The 17478-nt window shown below is 47.6% G+C and overlaps 1 protein-coding gene across 2 annotated transcripts in view; it reads left to right on the top strand.

The window, feature by feature from the left end:
* Window positions 1–878: 878 nt before the first annotated feature.
* LOC147899838 (protein S-acyltransferase 8-like) overlaps window positions 879–17478 on the top strand; it is a 118436-nt gene continuing 101836 nt past the window's right edge. For both annotated transcript variants that reach the window (XM_087376712.1, XM_087376711.1), the window contains exon 1: window positions 879–1249. In XM_087376712.1, the coding sequence (XP_087232838.1) occupies window positions 1208–1249 (42 nt within the window). In that variant the 5' untranslated portion in view covers window positions 879–1207. The remainder of the gene's footprint in view (window positions 1250–17478) is intronic.

The following is a 17478-nucleotide window of genomic DNA, read 5'->3' as shown; positions in this document are numbered from 1 at the left end:
AACGAGAAAGAGAAATTCGAATGTATGAATGCAAAAGCAATGAGTGCATTTTGCTGGAGCAACCTTGGCCAAGTTGTCGCTCTTGGTGTCCATAGACTCAATGGGCGCCTCCAAACTTGCCATGCTTCCAATGGTTGATATGCGCAGCTTTCACTATGATTGCAAGATACACGGTAGACGTGCCAATTTATATGTCTCCGAAAGCACACTCAGGGTGGCACAACATGTTCAAATAGAATGGTGCCCATTTCATAGTTCCTTTCCACCTGTACACGTGCCAAAACAGGCTTTCCCACGGTAGCAACCAATCGCACAAGGAAAATGTGTGGAATTCTCATTTTTCTCTTTCACTAACGCCCCACCTCGATACTAAGGGGCTTAGCACATGGGAAGAAATAGGATGGGAATGGGAAGAGGTGGTCCCAAGTGGTCCCATACATATTTCTATCCTATTCTCATCCCACCATGTGCTAACAAAAAAAGAACTAGGGATGGGTTTAGGAGGAAGAGGACACATGGCATCATTTCATGTGTTTAGGAGGTGGGGACCACTTGGGGACAAGGATACACGTCATCCTTGCATGTTTTTGAATCCCTAAAAAAGGGGAACCCATTCCGGCTCTGCCAGGGTCTAGAGGCCATGGTCCAAGATGGGAGAAAAGGTGGCTACTCCTTTTCTAAATCCATCCTAGACCACTTGGTGTAGGATGGGAGTAATGATGACAAAAAGATTCCCATCCTAAACCCATGCTAGCCCCATCCATGTGCTAAGGCCCTAAGACCTCCCCTTAGGATGGCTCGCCAAAAACATCCCATGTCATAAGGTTAATTGTCCAGGCGGGTCCGAGCTGGCGGCCAGCGTGACGGTGGAACTCCACTTGCCTTGCCCGTTCGCCAATTTTCATTTCTCTCGCAGTTTCTGCTATTATCCCCGCAAGCTCCATGCATTGGAAGAAAATCCGCACAGAATCAAGACATATACGTGTCGTTTCTCCAGGATTCACATGATGGAACGCCGCTTCCATCAGGCTAGTTATGCGTAGTCTTAGCAGGCATCACGCACAAAACAAGACAGGCTATATGCTGGAACTTTTCATGCAAGCAATGCGATGGAAATGGCAGTTGCTCCCATCAGAGTGACCTGGGGTTGCCTCTACAGCATTGCGATGCAGTTGTGCAAATATTTCTGAGTCAACGACGGGTAGTCATGGTGGAAAAACGGCTATATCAACTTTGGAAGGGAAACAATGTAATGTTTCTCTTCACTGAGCTCTCTCATCGCATTCTTTCCCCTTTCTCTCTCTTTGCCTAGTATCCATTGTAAACACTGCGGATACAGCAATTCGAGGGGACCTACCCTTCAGATATTAGTTTCAATAGGACTCGTAAAGATGAAGTTAGACACAGTTAATACGCCCTGATCCTCCAGATAAACCTCATAAAATATTCATTAAAAACCCTCAGGGCCACAAAACTTTGAAGGGAAAACAACAGTGCATTGTGGACAGCGTTTTAAATCACTTAGTAAGTTGCTACTAGAAGTAAATGCTGGGCGATGTCATTTGTCGTATCTATAACATGCCTCAATATCTACGTGGGCTAGCTGTAGCAATAAAAGAGAAGGGCAAGTGATAAGACTGCAAGAAGAACGCATGAGGATGCCGTTTGTGCGCATTTCTAAAGTACCTCATGGCATCTATGTGGGCTAGCTGCAGCATAAAAATAGCCCATAATAGTGAGAGCACATGATGACTGTCTCAAAATGATCCTTTAGAAGATACTTAAGAGGAGAAAGGTTCCAGGAAAAGCACAAGCAACAAGAAGCCAGCAACTAAGGCAGACTGGAGTCTTCAGGCCTTATCATGGCGTGAGGAAACTGGCTAGCCAAAACCTGGGCAAGCACGACTAGCCAGGCTGGCTTGTCAGTTAGCCCTAATCTATGGCAGTTGGCTGACCAAGTCGTTAGCTAGGGCCAACCTGCCAAATGTCAGTCAGTCGGCCTAGCCGTAGCTGATCTGGTCAATTGTGTCAGCTAGTTGTTATTTGAGACAGTCCACGCTGTTACAATGGCCGTCTCAGGGAGATAGATGTTAGTCTGAATTCTTGGTCTTCTTTTGGGCCTTTTCCCATGCTAGTGTGCTGATTTGTTACAAGATGACAGCCATAGATGCAGTAAATATGGAATTTGTGAATGCTTGAATTGACTTGTGTAGTTGTATTCGAGCATGCTTTCCAGGGATTGTTTCAGGTAGGAAGCAGGTAGAGGTATGAGCATAGAATGGGGCAAAATCTTGGAAGAAAGTGCAGCTAGAGTAGCTGTGTGGAATTCGCTTCCTTGCAGCCTGATTTAGGGGTGAACTACTGTTTCCTGTAAGATTTAGAAGTTGGTGTCAGTTGATAGGCAAGGAATGGGTTTGTGGGAGCTGCTGCCATGGGTTTCGGAACGTTGACCATAGAATCGAACTCGTGCAGGGTCTGTAGCCTGTGTTTAGGCAGTTGTAGAAGTTTGAAAGAGAAGGATGAAATTGCGCGGGGCAGCTTCAGGAATACCTCCGGCTGTGTCAAGTGCGACCTAGCAAGTCACCTTGGGGTGGACCAATGCTTCTGGTAAAGAAGAAAGGCTATGGTATCCGTCTACGTGCATACTATAAGGGTTTTAATTGCTTGATGAGTAAGACAAATGTCCGTTACCTCAGCTGGACTATCTCATCGATCAGCTCTGCGAAGCTAAGTATTTCACAAAGATAGATTTGAGAACGATCTATGACCAGATAATGATATTGGAGAAGTTTTCTTTAAGACCATGTTTCATACGTGATTTGGTCATTATGAGTTCTTGGTATTAATGTTTGGACTAACTAATACACCGGCAACCTTTTAGCTGATGATGAGCGATTTATTTCTTCCATATCTAGGAAATTTTGTTGTGGTCTTTGTGAACGACATCTTGATCTATTATAGGAAGACTTCCTTGAGCATGGACGCCATCTATGGATAGTGCTGATACTCAAGAAAGAACAGCTCTATGAAGAAAGTGAGTTCTTGAAAGAGGAATTCACATACATTGGACATGCTGTTTTTGTAAATGGTGTTCGTATTGACTATGAGAAAGTCAGAAAGGTATGTGAGTGGTGATTTTGAGAATGATTACCGAAGCCAGATACTTTCTAGGATTTGTGAAGTCTGAAAGGGGTGGAGAAGGGTAGTTACAATGGTACTGACCCATAGTGTGGACAGAGTAATTAAAACATGATATTGCATCAGCTCCCATGCTATAGATAGTGGATCCTAGTAAACCATTTGTAGTTGAAACAGAGGCCAGTGGCCTTCCAGGATATAGCTTTTGAGAGTAAAATGCTAACTGATCCTCAAAATAAGCAGCCAACGCATGAAAAGGAGCTGTATGCTATTTTTCACGCGTTGAAAAAGTGGAGACATTATTTGTATCCATCACTTTTGGGGTCTACGTTGAAAACTCTTCTGTGAAGTATTTGTGCAACTCCAGGACTGTGGTATCAAGGATGGTTCTATGAGTGCGTGAAGGTAGGTGCCATATATGGAATATGTGGTCAAAGTGAGAATGATAATAAGTGGAAATAATGGTGTGAGGGGTTTTGTGGGCTGTGGTAGGGCATGGTGAATGGATAGATGAGAGTATTTGGTATCTAACAGGAGATGATGAATTGTAAGGCTATGATTTGTGCAGTGAAAGCAAGCTAGCTTAGGACTAGTTAACCATTGTATGACTTCCATCATGGTGGTGGCATGATATATTGTTCATACCTAGGCTTCTCTTCAATCTGTTATACGATATCAGCTCATGGGGTGCACGACTAATTAACATTTGCTGCATGGTTCATTCATTTATTGTTGATGTTTGGCTCATTGTTATCTTATGTGTGGCAGCATAGTAGCACCTCCCTGGCAATCTAGTACCTGTGCCTTATAGGTTAGTGTCTAGGCATTGAAATCCACGTGCAAACCTTCCCTTGCCATGAGAACTGCTGTATAATTGGGTTAACTCCGTGAAACAGCCTTTTAATGATTAGACGTCTCATGGGGGAAGTAATAGGCTGCAATACAAATGTCATTGGTTGGTGGTTGTCTAATACAAATCCATATGTAACGTGCATACTCATCTCTTCATACTTTGTGGTGTATGGCTGTAGGTGATTGCGAAATAGCACAGCCATGCCTCCTGTTACACGTACACCCTCGGATGTGCGGGTCTTTTGTGCATTTGTGGATTCCCAAGCATGCCCTTGTACTCATCTCCCGCTCGCCCATCACTACTGTGCCTTTTCAATGTCTTCCACCTCAATGCCAAGGTTCTTTGAGCATAGATTCCTTCCAATGTCTAGGGGGACTAATGTCATCCTTTAACCTATGATTTTAAGGTTCAAAGCTTCGCCTTGTCTTCTCTCTCTCTCTCTCTTTGTGTGCTTTGGTCCACTTACATGGCTGATCCATTCTCACGATCAGGTTTGTGTTGGGCTCTATCTGATTGAGATGCGACGACGGAGAGACACATTGATGCGACAGACTATAGAGCAGCAGGGACTGATGCCACAGGTCACCGAGATCGACAGATCACAGACTTTTGTGCATCTGAGTCAACTGCCGATTGATGGAGAGGAGCTTGATGAGATGAGAGCATCATGGATTAGTAGTGGGAGTGTCCACCACGATGCTGCTAGACGAGGGACACACACTCCACATGTCACACGGAGAGGGACTAGATCACGCATGATCGAGGTTCGGTCTATCTCAGCCCTCCTCAGAGGTGACCGCTAGAGACGAGCCATCACCCTTGATGTAGCCCACCGGATCCATGAGGAAACCACGCCCTCCCCCACGTGGAGAGACAGCTTGATAGACGCAGATACGAGAGCTCCTCACATCTCATTAGATCGCCACTAGGTTACCTGGATATTACAGAACCTGAGCATGTACTAGGAGTGCTATCTCCGAGCACCTGATACTTCTCTGTTATTTTGCTTTTGCTACTCTAGTATTTGGACACTTGATTCACTAGTTTAGCACTTTAGCTTTCAGCAAGGGTCTTAGTGAACCCTTTGCTTCAGCCCTCAGTGGCTTGCATGAGTTACTTTTTGGCTTGTACTTTGTCTCATAGGCCCGCGAGGCCTCTTGTAGACGTTAATACATCTTTCTTTCCCCCCTCTCTCTCTCTCTCTCTCACAGCCAAAACAATTTTTGCAAAAGATACTGTAGATTTGGAGAATCAATCCTCACTCTCTCATACGTGTACTAGCATTATTTGTCTCAGATTCAACAGTAAAATCAACTGCTCATACTCCATCTCATTCAGTTCACTCTCCAGCCCTCTGCTCCAGCCTCGCTAGCTCTCGGCTCCAGCCCTGCTAGCCCTCCGCTCCAGCCCCGCGCTAGCCCTCCGCTCCAGCCCTGCTAGCCCTCCGCTCCAGCCCTGTTAGTCCTCTGCTCCAGCCATGTTAGTCCACTTCCGCTCCAGCCCGCTCCACCTCCGCTTTACCCCTGCTCTATCTCCGCTCCACCCTCGCTAGTCCTCCGCTCTACCTCCACCCCAACCCGCTACACCTCCGTTCCAACTTGTTCCAACCCTCTGCAGCAGTAGCAGTTCGTGGGAGAATCACCCCCAGGCCGAGTTGAGACCTTGGCTCTGCCTCGGGGGGTTAATTCAAGCTAAAGGGCTCTTGCATTTAAAGCAAGCACCATGGAATTTCCGAAGATGAAGATATTTGCAACCATGCCCCTCAGCAAGCCCTCCTATTCCGATGTAGCAGCGACACCCAGCCCTTATGCATTGCATTTCAAGCGAAGGCCTGGACCAGACCCGCAGGAGCAGATCTACTACCTAACACAGGAAGTAAGAGAGCTCAGGCTTATAGTAGCAGCTCTCGGGAAGAAAGTGAAGGAGTTGGAAAACAATGAAGGTAAGCAGGAAATCATTGCTTAAGCTCAGCTTAGTCAAGCGAGAAATGGCTATTCTAGCCAACAACAAAATCAACAAAGCAGATTTATATACGGAGGTATAGAGCAGGAAGCCATTGCAAAAACCAAGAAGAGATTGCGCATAGGGGGGCTGCCAAAGGATTGTATGGGATGTCCTGCATATAATTTTACGGAGGGATACACAGCAAAAGAGAAGATCACAAGTCTCAAGAAGGAGAAACCACAGATAGAATGGGATGAAACTGACATCAGTTGGATCTCTTATGTAATGAAGGTGGGAAAAAGAAGGATTTTAAGGGGGAAATAGATGGGAGAATAGTAGGGGAAATGTGGGAACTGTGGGGGACTATATAAGTCAACCCAAAAGGATTGTAAGGGACTTTTTTGATGTGACATCTAATCCTATCTACTCTCCCTCCTGCTACCTGCTGCCTACGCTCACACTCTCTCTCTCTCCTTCTCTCTCTTCCTTTCTCCTTCCCCTTCTCCTCTCTTCTCCTCCCTTCCTTTTGCTATTCTCTCCCCATCTCCAAATCTGCCCCTTCCCCCTTCTCTACATTGGTATCAGAGCCTCCGACTCTGGCACCCTTGCTTTTCCTTTCACTCAGTACACCAATCTGCTGGTGAACCCGACTTGACAAATATGCCTCTCTTTGCTCCCAAGTGGCGAGGGAAAGCGTTTTCAGTGCTGCCTTGTTCTGCGTTCACCCTGGCAACAAACGAAGTTGTTGGAGAATCGACCACCGTACGAGCTTGAGTGGTAATCTAGAATCAGCTGTGAGCAACACACGAGTCCTTTGCCAAAACAAAACGTCAGCGAATCAGCATCTTGAATCCTGTTGCCCCTCTCCATCGTTAACTGCCTCTCCATCCAATTCAAAGCATCAGAACCATGCTCAGGCATGTAGGTGGCTGGCTTCCTGCACTGAGCTTGAACGGAACGACCTTGGACGGGGCAGAAAAAGCCCGGGTGATGGAGGGCAATCACCGCGCTGTGCGCAGCTGCTCTTGTTGCGTGATCACCGCGAGACCTTACCCGTCACCATTTGCTGAGCTATGCCGTTTGTCGCTTGTGCGACCCCGCCCACACCACGCCACCGTTGCAGCGACACCGTCCGTGGCATCTTGCTCGTGGCATCGCCGTCCGTGAGCGTCACCCTTTCTCTCCACACCGTCCGTGGCATCGCCGTCCGTTAGCTAGGGTTTAGGGGGGGTTGGTTAGCTACTTGGGTTTGGTTGGTTAGGTTAGTTTAGGTCTGGTTAGGTCTAGTTAGGTTAGTGATTGGATAAGGTTGGGTTTAGTCAGTTGGGTTTAGTTGAGACTACCCTAGGTGTCTTAGTTGTCCTAAGCTCCCAAAAAAAAAAAAAAAAAAAGGCCCCCTTTTAGGGTACTCCTACAGCCCTATTCTGGGCCTTTCTAAGCCACCTTCGTGGCTCATTTTGAGCCCCGTTCCAGCCTCTTCACCGAGCTTTCTTCGAACCTCTTCAACGATTGCATTTGAGCCTCTTTACTGACACCTCTCGAGCCTCTACATCGGGCCTTCGACACTTGGCACATTTTCCTCGTGTCACTCATGGCACCCAAATGTGCACCCCGGTCGGATGAGTCATCTCAGCACGGTGACGATGTTGCTCAGCAGGAGCAGATGCCGGTCCCAGAGGGTGCATCTCCTTCACAGCCAGTTTCTGCTATGCCTACCGACACACAGTTTCTAGATGCATTGGCCTCGATGCTTCAGGGGGCTTTTCAGCAGATGGGTCAGCAGCTCACCACTGCTATGGCTATGCACGATACAGCTATCACTCAGATGGGTAAGAACCTTGGGCAACAGATCACTACCGCCGTCAGTATGCACGATAAGGGTAAGCAGCCCGCACCCCAGCACGGGGACCAGTCGGATAGCCAGGGTGATTTTCCTGACCCACACAGGGGATTTATGGCTGATGGCCGTCGCACTTATGATGTTGGTTCTATGCATGCACCCCAGCATGGGGATTATGTTGATTTTGGTGATGCCTTGCCCGTGCCGCCGAGCACTTCTCTTATTGATTCCAGGCCTCCATTTGGCTCGCATATTTCATTGGCTGAGCCGTCCATTTTGGGCCGGCCCATTGGCACATTTTTGCCAACGGCGAGCATGCCTGGATTGGGTGTTGGGTTTCAGGGCAGTTGGGAGAGGGGCCAGTCCTCTTCTCAACCTTTTTCTATGCCACCCACCCACCGAGATGTTTATGGCAGGCAGACTCAGCAGGGATTGCATGCTTCGATGACACCTCCTGTTAATACATTCAGTCAGACTCAGCCTGCGTATCAGGGAGGTAATGCTTTCAGTCAGACGCACTTTATGCATCAGGGGAGTGGTTCTCCTAACCAGCATGATGCTGGAAGTGGGCAGCATGCAAACATGGATGATATGCCTTCAGATGCCTTACGTTCATATAGGGCTTTGCCTGAGGATGTTCGTAATGAGATGCCCTTTCACAGTATGTGAGCTTCAAGCGTGAGTATGCTGGTAGTCACTATAGGAATAACGCAGCCAAAGATGTGAAAGATAAAATCTCTGTGCATAAGTTTAAGGGTGACACTCGCACTCCCAATGAGTTGGAGGAGTGGCTCACGAAGCTTGAAGATTATTTCCGCTTCTACTCTAAGAAGGATGAGGAGAGGATCATTTTTGCTGGCATGCATTTATAGGATTATGCACATACATGGTGGCGTTACATGCGAGAGTCACCTCAGAAGCCTACCACCTGGAAACAGTTCAAGGAGCTTATGGTCACGACCTTCGTCTTGGCCCTGATCCTTGAACAGTACCTTGCTGAATTCTATGCACTGTCACAAACAGGTATGGTCCAGGAGTACTTGCAGCGTTTTTGGAGACTTTCTTTGTTTGTACAGGATATTTCTGAGAAAGGGAAGTTGCTGCGTTTTATACAAGGCTTAGATCCCTCTCTAGCTGCTGATGTGAGAGCTCACAATCCTCTAACCATTGAGTGAGCAGCCTAGCTTGCTGAGGTGTTTGAGCCAAAATATGCTGGCAAGTACAAGCATGTGTCACATAGCTTCTATGGTACTGCTTATGATGCTGACAGGAAGACAAATTCTGCTGATTGGATTGATAAGAAACCAGCAGCTGCTTCCTTCCCACGATATCCAACGGTTTCTGGAAGTAAGATGCCATATGCAAAGCCATACAGGCCCATGGATGCAAAGACAGGTGTCAAACCCAGCGCTGGTTTTGGCAAATCAGAAGTTAAACAACATTCCAGAGCCATAATGGACAGTAGGAAGAAGGCAAATTTATGCTTTAGGTGTGGAGAGAAATGGACACCTGAGCACCAAGATGTGTGCAAAATGAAGAATGTCAGCTCAGCCAAACTCAGCATGATAATTGAATTATCTGATGATGATGAAGTGGCTGATGTAGCAGACCCCCATGATGTCTCTCATGAGGAATTGACAGGAGTTCATGATGTAGATGAGTCTCCTGACACAGATGCCACAAAGGGGACTGTTTTTCCTTTTGATCCGGGTGGGGCTATTGAGCAAACCACTCATGTGATGCATGAGATTGATATTCAGCCTACATGTAGCAGGAAAGGCCGTAAGCCAACACTCTCTGTGTTGGAGCATCAACCTACAATGCCTTTTCCTGTCAGAGGTGATGCTAATGGTAATGTTCCTGTGGATGATGAACAGATTTATTGGGATGCCCAGTCTACACTGTATACCATCTCACTACATGCCTTGATGGGTGCCAAAAGTGCTGACACAATCAGGTTGAAGGGAATGATTAATGGCAGATCTGTCCATGTATTGGTAGACAGTGGTAGCACTCACAGTTTCATTAATTGTAGAACATTGCAAAGATTGGGATTAGTTGCTACAGAGATAGACCATGGTCTGAAAGTGGAGATCGTAAATGGACAGCACATGATCAGCAGACATTGTTGCCAGGATGCCAGGATCAAGTTTTCTGATCATTATGAGTTTGCAGGTGATCTTTTGGCATTGGATATGGGACCCATAGATGCTGTCCTGGGTTGTGATTGGCTGAAATCCCTGGGGAAAATCAGTATAGATTTGAATGCTTTATCTCTTGAGTTTTGCCACAAAGGTAGAACTGTTACATTGCAGGGCATTGTGAATCAGAAAATGCAGGTCATTTCAGCAAGGCAGCTAGCTAGGGAGCTCAAGAATGAAAGTGCCATTTATGCATTGAATGTCTCTGTACCTCAGGAGGGTGGTATTCCCCATGTGGATAATTGTGAAATGCAGAAATTGCTCTTAGAATTTGGGGATGTGTTTGCTGATATGCCATCTTTGTTGCCCCCAGAAAGAGATGTTGATCATGCCATAGTCCTGGAACATGGTAGTAAACCAATAAACAAGGCCCCGTACCGACTCTCTAAGGTTGAACGGGAAGAAGTGGCATCACAGGTGCGAGATTTGCTTGAGAAAAACTTCATTGCTCATAGCACCTCGCCATTTGCATCTCCAGTACTCCTGGTGAAAAAGAAGGATGGCTCTTTTCGTATGTGCATTGATTACAGAGAATTGAATAAGACCACCATTAAGAACAGGTTTCCTATTCCAAGGATTGATGACCTGCTCGATGAACTCAAGGGTGCTCAGTATTTCACGAAGATTGATTTGAGGTCAGGTTACCATCAGATCAGGATGAAAGAGGGTGATGAGCATAAGACTGCCTTTCGTACAGAAAGAGGATTATATGAGTTCAAGGTGATGCCTTTTGGTTTGACTAATGCACCAGCCACCTTCCAGGCACTCATGAACAAGATCTTACACCACCTTCTTTTCAAATGTGTGCTGGTATTTTTCGATGACATTCTCATTTATAGTAAGGATGCACAGGAACACATTGACCATGTCCGACAAGTGCTAGGAATCTTGAGAATGCATCAGCTTTATGCCAAGGCCAGCAAGTGCACATTTATGGCAGAGGAGGTTGAATATCTTGGTCATGTTGTAAGCAGGCACGGAATCAGGGTAGACCCAGCTAAGGTGAAATGCATTAAGGAGTGGCCGCAGCCACAAAATACCACGTAGCTCAGAGGTTTCTTGGGTCTTGCTTCTTTTTACAGGAGATTCATTAGGCACTTCGCCAAAAGGGCTGCCCCTCTCACTGACTTGCTGAAAAAGGATGCCTTCCAATGGTCAGAAGCAGCACAACTCAGCTTTGATAACCTCAAGGATGCCCTTAGCAATGCACCTGTATTGGTGTGCCCTGATTTCTCACGGTCTTTCATTATTGAGACGGATGCCAGTGGCAAAGGTTTAGGGGCTGTCCTAAAACAAGAGCATGGTGTGATTGCTTTTGAGAGTAGGAAGTTTAATGCCAGAGAAATGAATTATCATGTTTATGATCAAGAGATGCTGGCAATCTTGCATGCTTTTGCAAAATGGCACCACTACCTGTACGGTAGCAAGATTAAGGTCAAAACGGATCACAGGACATTTAAGTACTTCTTAACGCAGCCTAATTTATCCATGAAGCAGAAGAGATGGCTGGCTGCAGTTCAGTCCTTTGATTTTGACATTGAATATAGAAAGGGGAAAGAGAATGTGGTTGCTGATGCCTTGTCCAGGATGTGGTCATGCAAACTGTCTGCCATTTCCACGCTTCATTAGGAGTGGATACTTGGGATTCAGGAGGAATACATGCAAAATTCTGATGCAGCTCCTATTTTTGTGGAGTTACAGAGTCCGTCCAGCCAAGGACATGTTCGATTTCAGCTCCGCAACGGACTGTTATGGTGCAGGGACAGAATTTATCTTGTGCCAGACTCCAAGTACAGGTTGATGGTATTACAGGAAATGCACTCATCCCCTATGTCAGGGCATACGGGTATCACAAAAACATATGAAAAAGTCAAGGAGAGCTTTATTTGGGATGGTTTGTGGCGAGATGTGGTTAAGTTTGTCAGTGAATGTTTGCCCTGCCAACAAAATAAAGTGGAAAGCCGGTTACCCGCAGGCCTTGTGCAACCGCTACCCATTCCTGAAGGCAAATGGACTCACATTGCCATGGACTTCATTACAGGCTTGCCTTCTACAGATAAGGGTTGGGATAGCATATTTGTGGTGGTTGACAGGGTGACTAAGCAGGCCCATTTCATACCGACTAAGACTCGGTACTCCGCTTCACAGGTTGTCTGGCAATTCATTGAGTATGTGTTCAAGCACCATGGTTTTCCTCAGGAGATTGTCAGTGACAGGGATGCTAAATTTATGGGTCACTTTTGGTAGGAGTTATTCGCTGCAGTTGGTACTTCCCTTGCGCCTAGTACTGCTTATCATCCACAGACGGATGGACAATCAGAGAGGGTGAACAAGTGGTTGGAGGAGTATCTAAGGCATTACTGTCATGACATGCAGAAGTCTTGGGACAAATGGTTAGCATTGGCTGAATTTTGCTACAACAGCACCAAACACCTCTCTATTGGCATGAGTCCATTCGAGGCTATGTATGGATGCAAAGTGGGAATGCCTTCCAGGGTTGCAGACTTGGCTGTGAAAAATCAGCAAGCAAGGAATGATTTGGAGAGTATGAATGCCCTTCTGCAGTTGGCTAAGAGGAATATGCAGGATGCCCAAGCCAAGCAGAAGAAGTATGCGGATGAACAAAGGAGGTACTTATCTTTTGAAGAAGGGGATTATGTGCATTTACGTCTCCATAAGAATCGATATTCCTCGCTGAAAGGTAATACCAACACAAAGCTTGCCCACAGGTATTATGGCCCCTACAAAATCATCCGCAAAGTTGGGCAGGTAGCATATCAGTTGGAACTACCCAGTACCTCCAAGATCCATAATGTTTTCCATGTATCCTTGCTGAAACCACATGTCGGACAGCATGTCCAGGTTCTTCCTGAGCTGCCTCCTATGGATGAAGAGGGCCACATAATCTCCTATGGATGAAGAGGGCCACATAATCTATGTGCCGGAGCAAATCAAGGGCTTCAGAGATCATGTACTCAAGAACAAAGCCTACACAGAATACCTCATCAAATGGAAAGGTTTAACGGAAGATGAGAATTCTTGGCAACCTGAGAGCATTGTGCAGGACTACCCTTATCTCCTACAGAGCTGATCAGTTTCTGTTGTATCCTTCTCATCCAGGGCAACCTCTTGGAAATTTTGAGGGCAAAATTCTTTGGGAAGGGATGGCTGTAATGAAGGTGGGAAAAAGAAGGATTTTAAGGGGGAAATAGATGGGAGAATAGTAGCAGAAATGTGGGAACTGTGGGGGACTATATAAGTCAACCCAAAAGGATTGTAAGGGACTTTTTTGATGTGACATCTAATCCTATCTACTCTCCCTCCTCCTACTTGCTGCCTACGCTCACACTCTCTCTCTCTCCCTCTCTCTATTCCCTCAGCCTTCTCTCTCTTCCTTTCTCCTTCCCCTTCTCTCTTCTCCTCCCGTCCTTTTGCTATTCTCTCCCCATCTCCAATTTTGCCCCTTCCCCCTTCTCTACATCTTAGAAGGGAACACAAGTACAAGTTGAGTTCACAGAGAGGGCAGGTAGAGTCTAGATTCTCTGACAGACAAACAAATTGAAAGGCACACGTGTATGGATATTTGAGGAGCTTACCCCGAATCAGCTCAAACAGAGGAATATTTAACTTACTAGAGTGAAGGATGCACGCAAAGATGGAAAATGGGCAGTACATAGGGATGGACAAGCCTTGATCCGTGATTTCAAATCTAAACCCAAAGACTCTCAGTTTAAACTGATGTTGCTCAAGCTTTTTTTTATATTTTAAAGATAAAATTAGTAGCTAGTTATGCATCTAAATAAACTGGGGCTGAGCTGATATACTCCCCCAAAGACTCTCAGTCTCTGATGTTGATGATTTTGGTGTGTGTTTTTTTGTCCCATAGACCCGCGAGGTCTCCTGTGGACGTTAATATTTCTTTCTTTCTTTCTTTCTCTCTGGTTAGCCCTTCCGCCACCCCTCGTTAGCCTCCGCTACCCTTCTGCCGCCCTTTGCTAACCTATGTGCCACCCTCCGCTACATTTCGTCACCCCTTGCTAGCCTCTTGCCAACCTCTGTGCCACCCTCCGCTATCCTCCCATCACCCCTCGCTAGTCTTTGCGCCACCCTCTGCCACCCCTTGCATTACCTCCGCGCCACCCCTCCGCTACCCTTCCGCCACCACTCGCTGCTGTTAGAGGTCATCTCCTGATGTCACCGCATGGAGAGAGGGCCTTGCTTGTGGGTGTGCTCGCCCCGTGAGAGGCTAGAGTAGATGAGCAAGGGCTTGAGCTGTGGTGTGCTCGCCTCTGTGAGGATTTGGCCTGTATTCATGCCATAGTGGCTGGCCATGTGGAGAGGCATGCTATGCTGCCGCGTGGCAGCCCCTTCAGAGGCACCTAGGGAGTCGGCTCCCTAATGAGCTGGTCGGCCATGGAGGAGGGCAGGGCAGTCGGCCCCCTAGGGGCATGGCAGTCGTCCCTTTTTGGCAAGGCTGCAGCCCATACAAGGGCCTTGTGCAGCCCTAGTTATAGGCCTGGGGGTCAGCTAGAGGCCTCTAGTCGGTTGGTTCTAGGCAGGTGGATCGGCCTCTATGTAGGCTGGTTGGCCAGCCTACTATACCTGACCAGGGAGGGACTGGGGGGTTATATATAGGCCCCCCCTCAGCCCTCTTTGCAACATCCAGTGGAGCAGCATAGCCTGCTATACCCGACTAGGGAGGGACTAGGGGCTATATATAGGCCCCCCCTCAGCCCTCTTTGCAGCATCCAGTGGAGCAGTATAGCCAGCTCCGTTGAGTAGCTGTGCCTGCCCTGTAGAGGAGTCCTAGGGCAGAGGTGTGGTGCAGTTCGTCCACTCTTCTGTGCCTTCGTTTGTTGAGCTGTTTGTCAGAGCTCTCGAGCAGCCTGTTGGTTCCGAGGTTTCCCCCCCAGTTGTAGCGGGGTTTTCTCCAGAGATCACTTGCAGTTCTCTCTCTCTCTCTCTCTCTCTCTCTCTCTCTCTCAGACTCTCCCGCTTGCGGCTGCTCCGTCCTCCGCTCCCGGCTGCTCCACTTGCCAATTCTTGGTGCTGCCCCCCGCTAGCACCCCCCCGCCTGCAGCTTCATTCCCCTCGGTCGGCTCTCTTCCCTGCCTGCAGCACCCTCCTTTCAGGCTGCAATCCCTCCGGCTTCTGTCCCGTTCCAACTCTACCTCCCCTCTGGTTGCTCCTGTTCGCCCTCGCTCTTGCTCCTCCTCCGTACCTACCCCCCCGTACCTCCCTCCCCCTCTTGCAGCTATCTTATCCCCCCCCCCCCCTCTACATCGGACCACCCCATCCGCAATGTGTGTGCCTTCCACCATGGGGGGAGCCTCGTACTCTCACTCCCACTCCATCTCCTGCACTAGGACCTGTGCAAAGGAAATCGAAGTCAGTCCAAGAAAATGGGCAAAGGCGATAAAGAGACAAACAAATCCAAGAAAGACGATTTAAAAAAAACAACAGCAAACACAATTGAAACTCGAGGATGTGAACACACGCTACAATCGGAGTGGACTTGGGGTTGACAGCAAGGCAAAGGCGAGATCCACCTTAGCCTCAACTTCAGCCTTAGTCTTTGCTTCTACTTCAGCCCCCGGTTCAGCTTTAGTTTCAGTTTCAGTTTCAGCTCCCGCTACATCCTCATCTTCGGCCTCAACCTCAGATTCAGCTACAGCCTCTACATCTCCAGCCACGGTTACCGTCAGTGCCATACCTGTGACAGATAGTGGCATACCCATGAAATCGGCCTCCTTCCTTTCCTCTAGGATAGGGAGTTTGTCACAGTCCTCATCTGTCCCCTCCTCCCCCGTTACAGCTCTCACACCGATTATGACACCTACTTCGGAGGTGTCATACATTGCTCTGCATTACGCATCAACCTTTCTCTCCCCTCTCCCTCTCAGCCAGCCTACGCTCCCACATCTGGTTGGGACTGCCTCATCCATGCCACTGTCATCTCCATATCTCACGCAGCTTACCCAGTCACCGCCCAGCTTCTGGGCCTTATCCCATTCTTTTATGTCACAACCATTTCAGTTTCAGCTAGGACACGGATGGGTTGACACACCAGAGGCGTGGGAGACCTTGCTCATGGAGGTACACAATATCCATGAGCGCGAGATGGAGCTGACACGCTTCGCATAGGAGCAGGTCTGCTTCAACCAAGAGTAGAGCCGCGTCATACAGGAATAGGCTCACGCCATTCAGGAGCATGCTGATCTCATTCAGGGACTCAGATAAGATATCTCACAACTCCAGTAGGAGGTCACAGCCACACACAGTCCCAGGGAGCACCCGGGTTGTTGAGGCACATATTGCGAGCATGCAATCTGTAATTGAGGAGACTTCCAGATGGGTTGACGTGGCTAAACAAGTACCTAGAAGGGTAACCGTTTCGGCTACCCTCATGGAGCAGCAACAAAGAGCCGGCAAGGCTCTCAACATTAGAGTCCGTGGGATCCTGTGCATTGCAGCTACACCGATGACAGATGCGACGGCTTTCGTGGCCATTACTCTGGGTGTGGCTGAGCACTGGATTGAGAGGGCATGGCGGGTAGGGAGAGACCAACCGAGAGCAGCCCGTGATCATACGGTTATGGTTATAATGATCTTGACAGATGGCCCGCCTCAGGTGGTTTCACATGCTTTCCACATGGGCGAGGTTCTAGCGTTGTTGATGTATCATGGGATCCCTTGCCTTCACATCTCGCATCACTGATTTTATAGTAGCACCTCTCCCTCTAAGGGCTGATCATACCTACCTTTTCTTTAGCATTTCCACTCCCCATTGCACATCACCTTCCACCGCATTGAGTTCTTACTCCATCTATCATGATATACGCTTCGACTGTGACCACTCATCTACTTACTTTGGCCGTTTGTACATACTTCTCACTTATATTAATTTCATACCCCTATTAGGGGACCGTGCTTCCCTGGTCACCTGCTCACTACATGAGGCTGTCCTTCACGCTTTCCCTTACACTACCCGCTCCACCTGCCCACCACCTCCTTGGACCGTACCTTGTAATAGTTGGTATGATGATGAGTGTAAGGCTTTACGTCGTCAGCTCACATTCGAAACCAAAAACAGTCTTCTGAGTGAACCAGAGATGCTATGCGAGTATCGTCAATTGATACGTAGAAAGAAACTAGATTTTGTGTGCCAGAATGAGGAGGAACTACTGAACATTTTGTTTAGTAACAACTCTAAGGACTTTGCCCCTCACCACTCACTGACACTCAGGTTTGATATAATTATGCACGCACACTTTATAACATCCAAAATCAGCCAGTCCCTAACCTCTCACATATGCCACGCTCCACATCTTGCACCCTCTTTACTAAGGGGGGGGTAAAGGATGCCGTAATGAAACTTCATAATGGCCGAGCGAAGGATCATGAGGGACTATGCATTGAGTAACGAGTTCATTGCATATGGGATTAACCTCCTAGCCTCGATCTTAGCAAAGCTCCTTTTTTTTTTTCCTTTTTATAAAAAT

The sequence above is a fragment of the Dipteris shenzhenensis genome, chromosome 7 (assembly GCF_047967505.1).
Source record: "Dipteris shenzhenensis isolate YYH24624 ecotype China chromosome 7, Dip_SZ_1.0, whole genome shotgun sequence".
Taxonomy (NCBI): domain Eukaryota; kingdom Viridiplantae; phylum Streptophyta; class Polypodiopsida; order Gleicheniales; family Dipteridaceae; genus Dipteris; species Dipteris shenzhenensis.
Note: the sequence above shows the minus strand (reverse complement) of the source record. Positions and strands in the feature narration are given on the sequence as shown.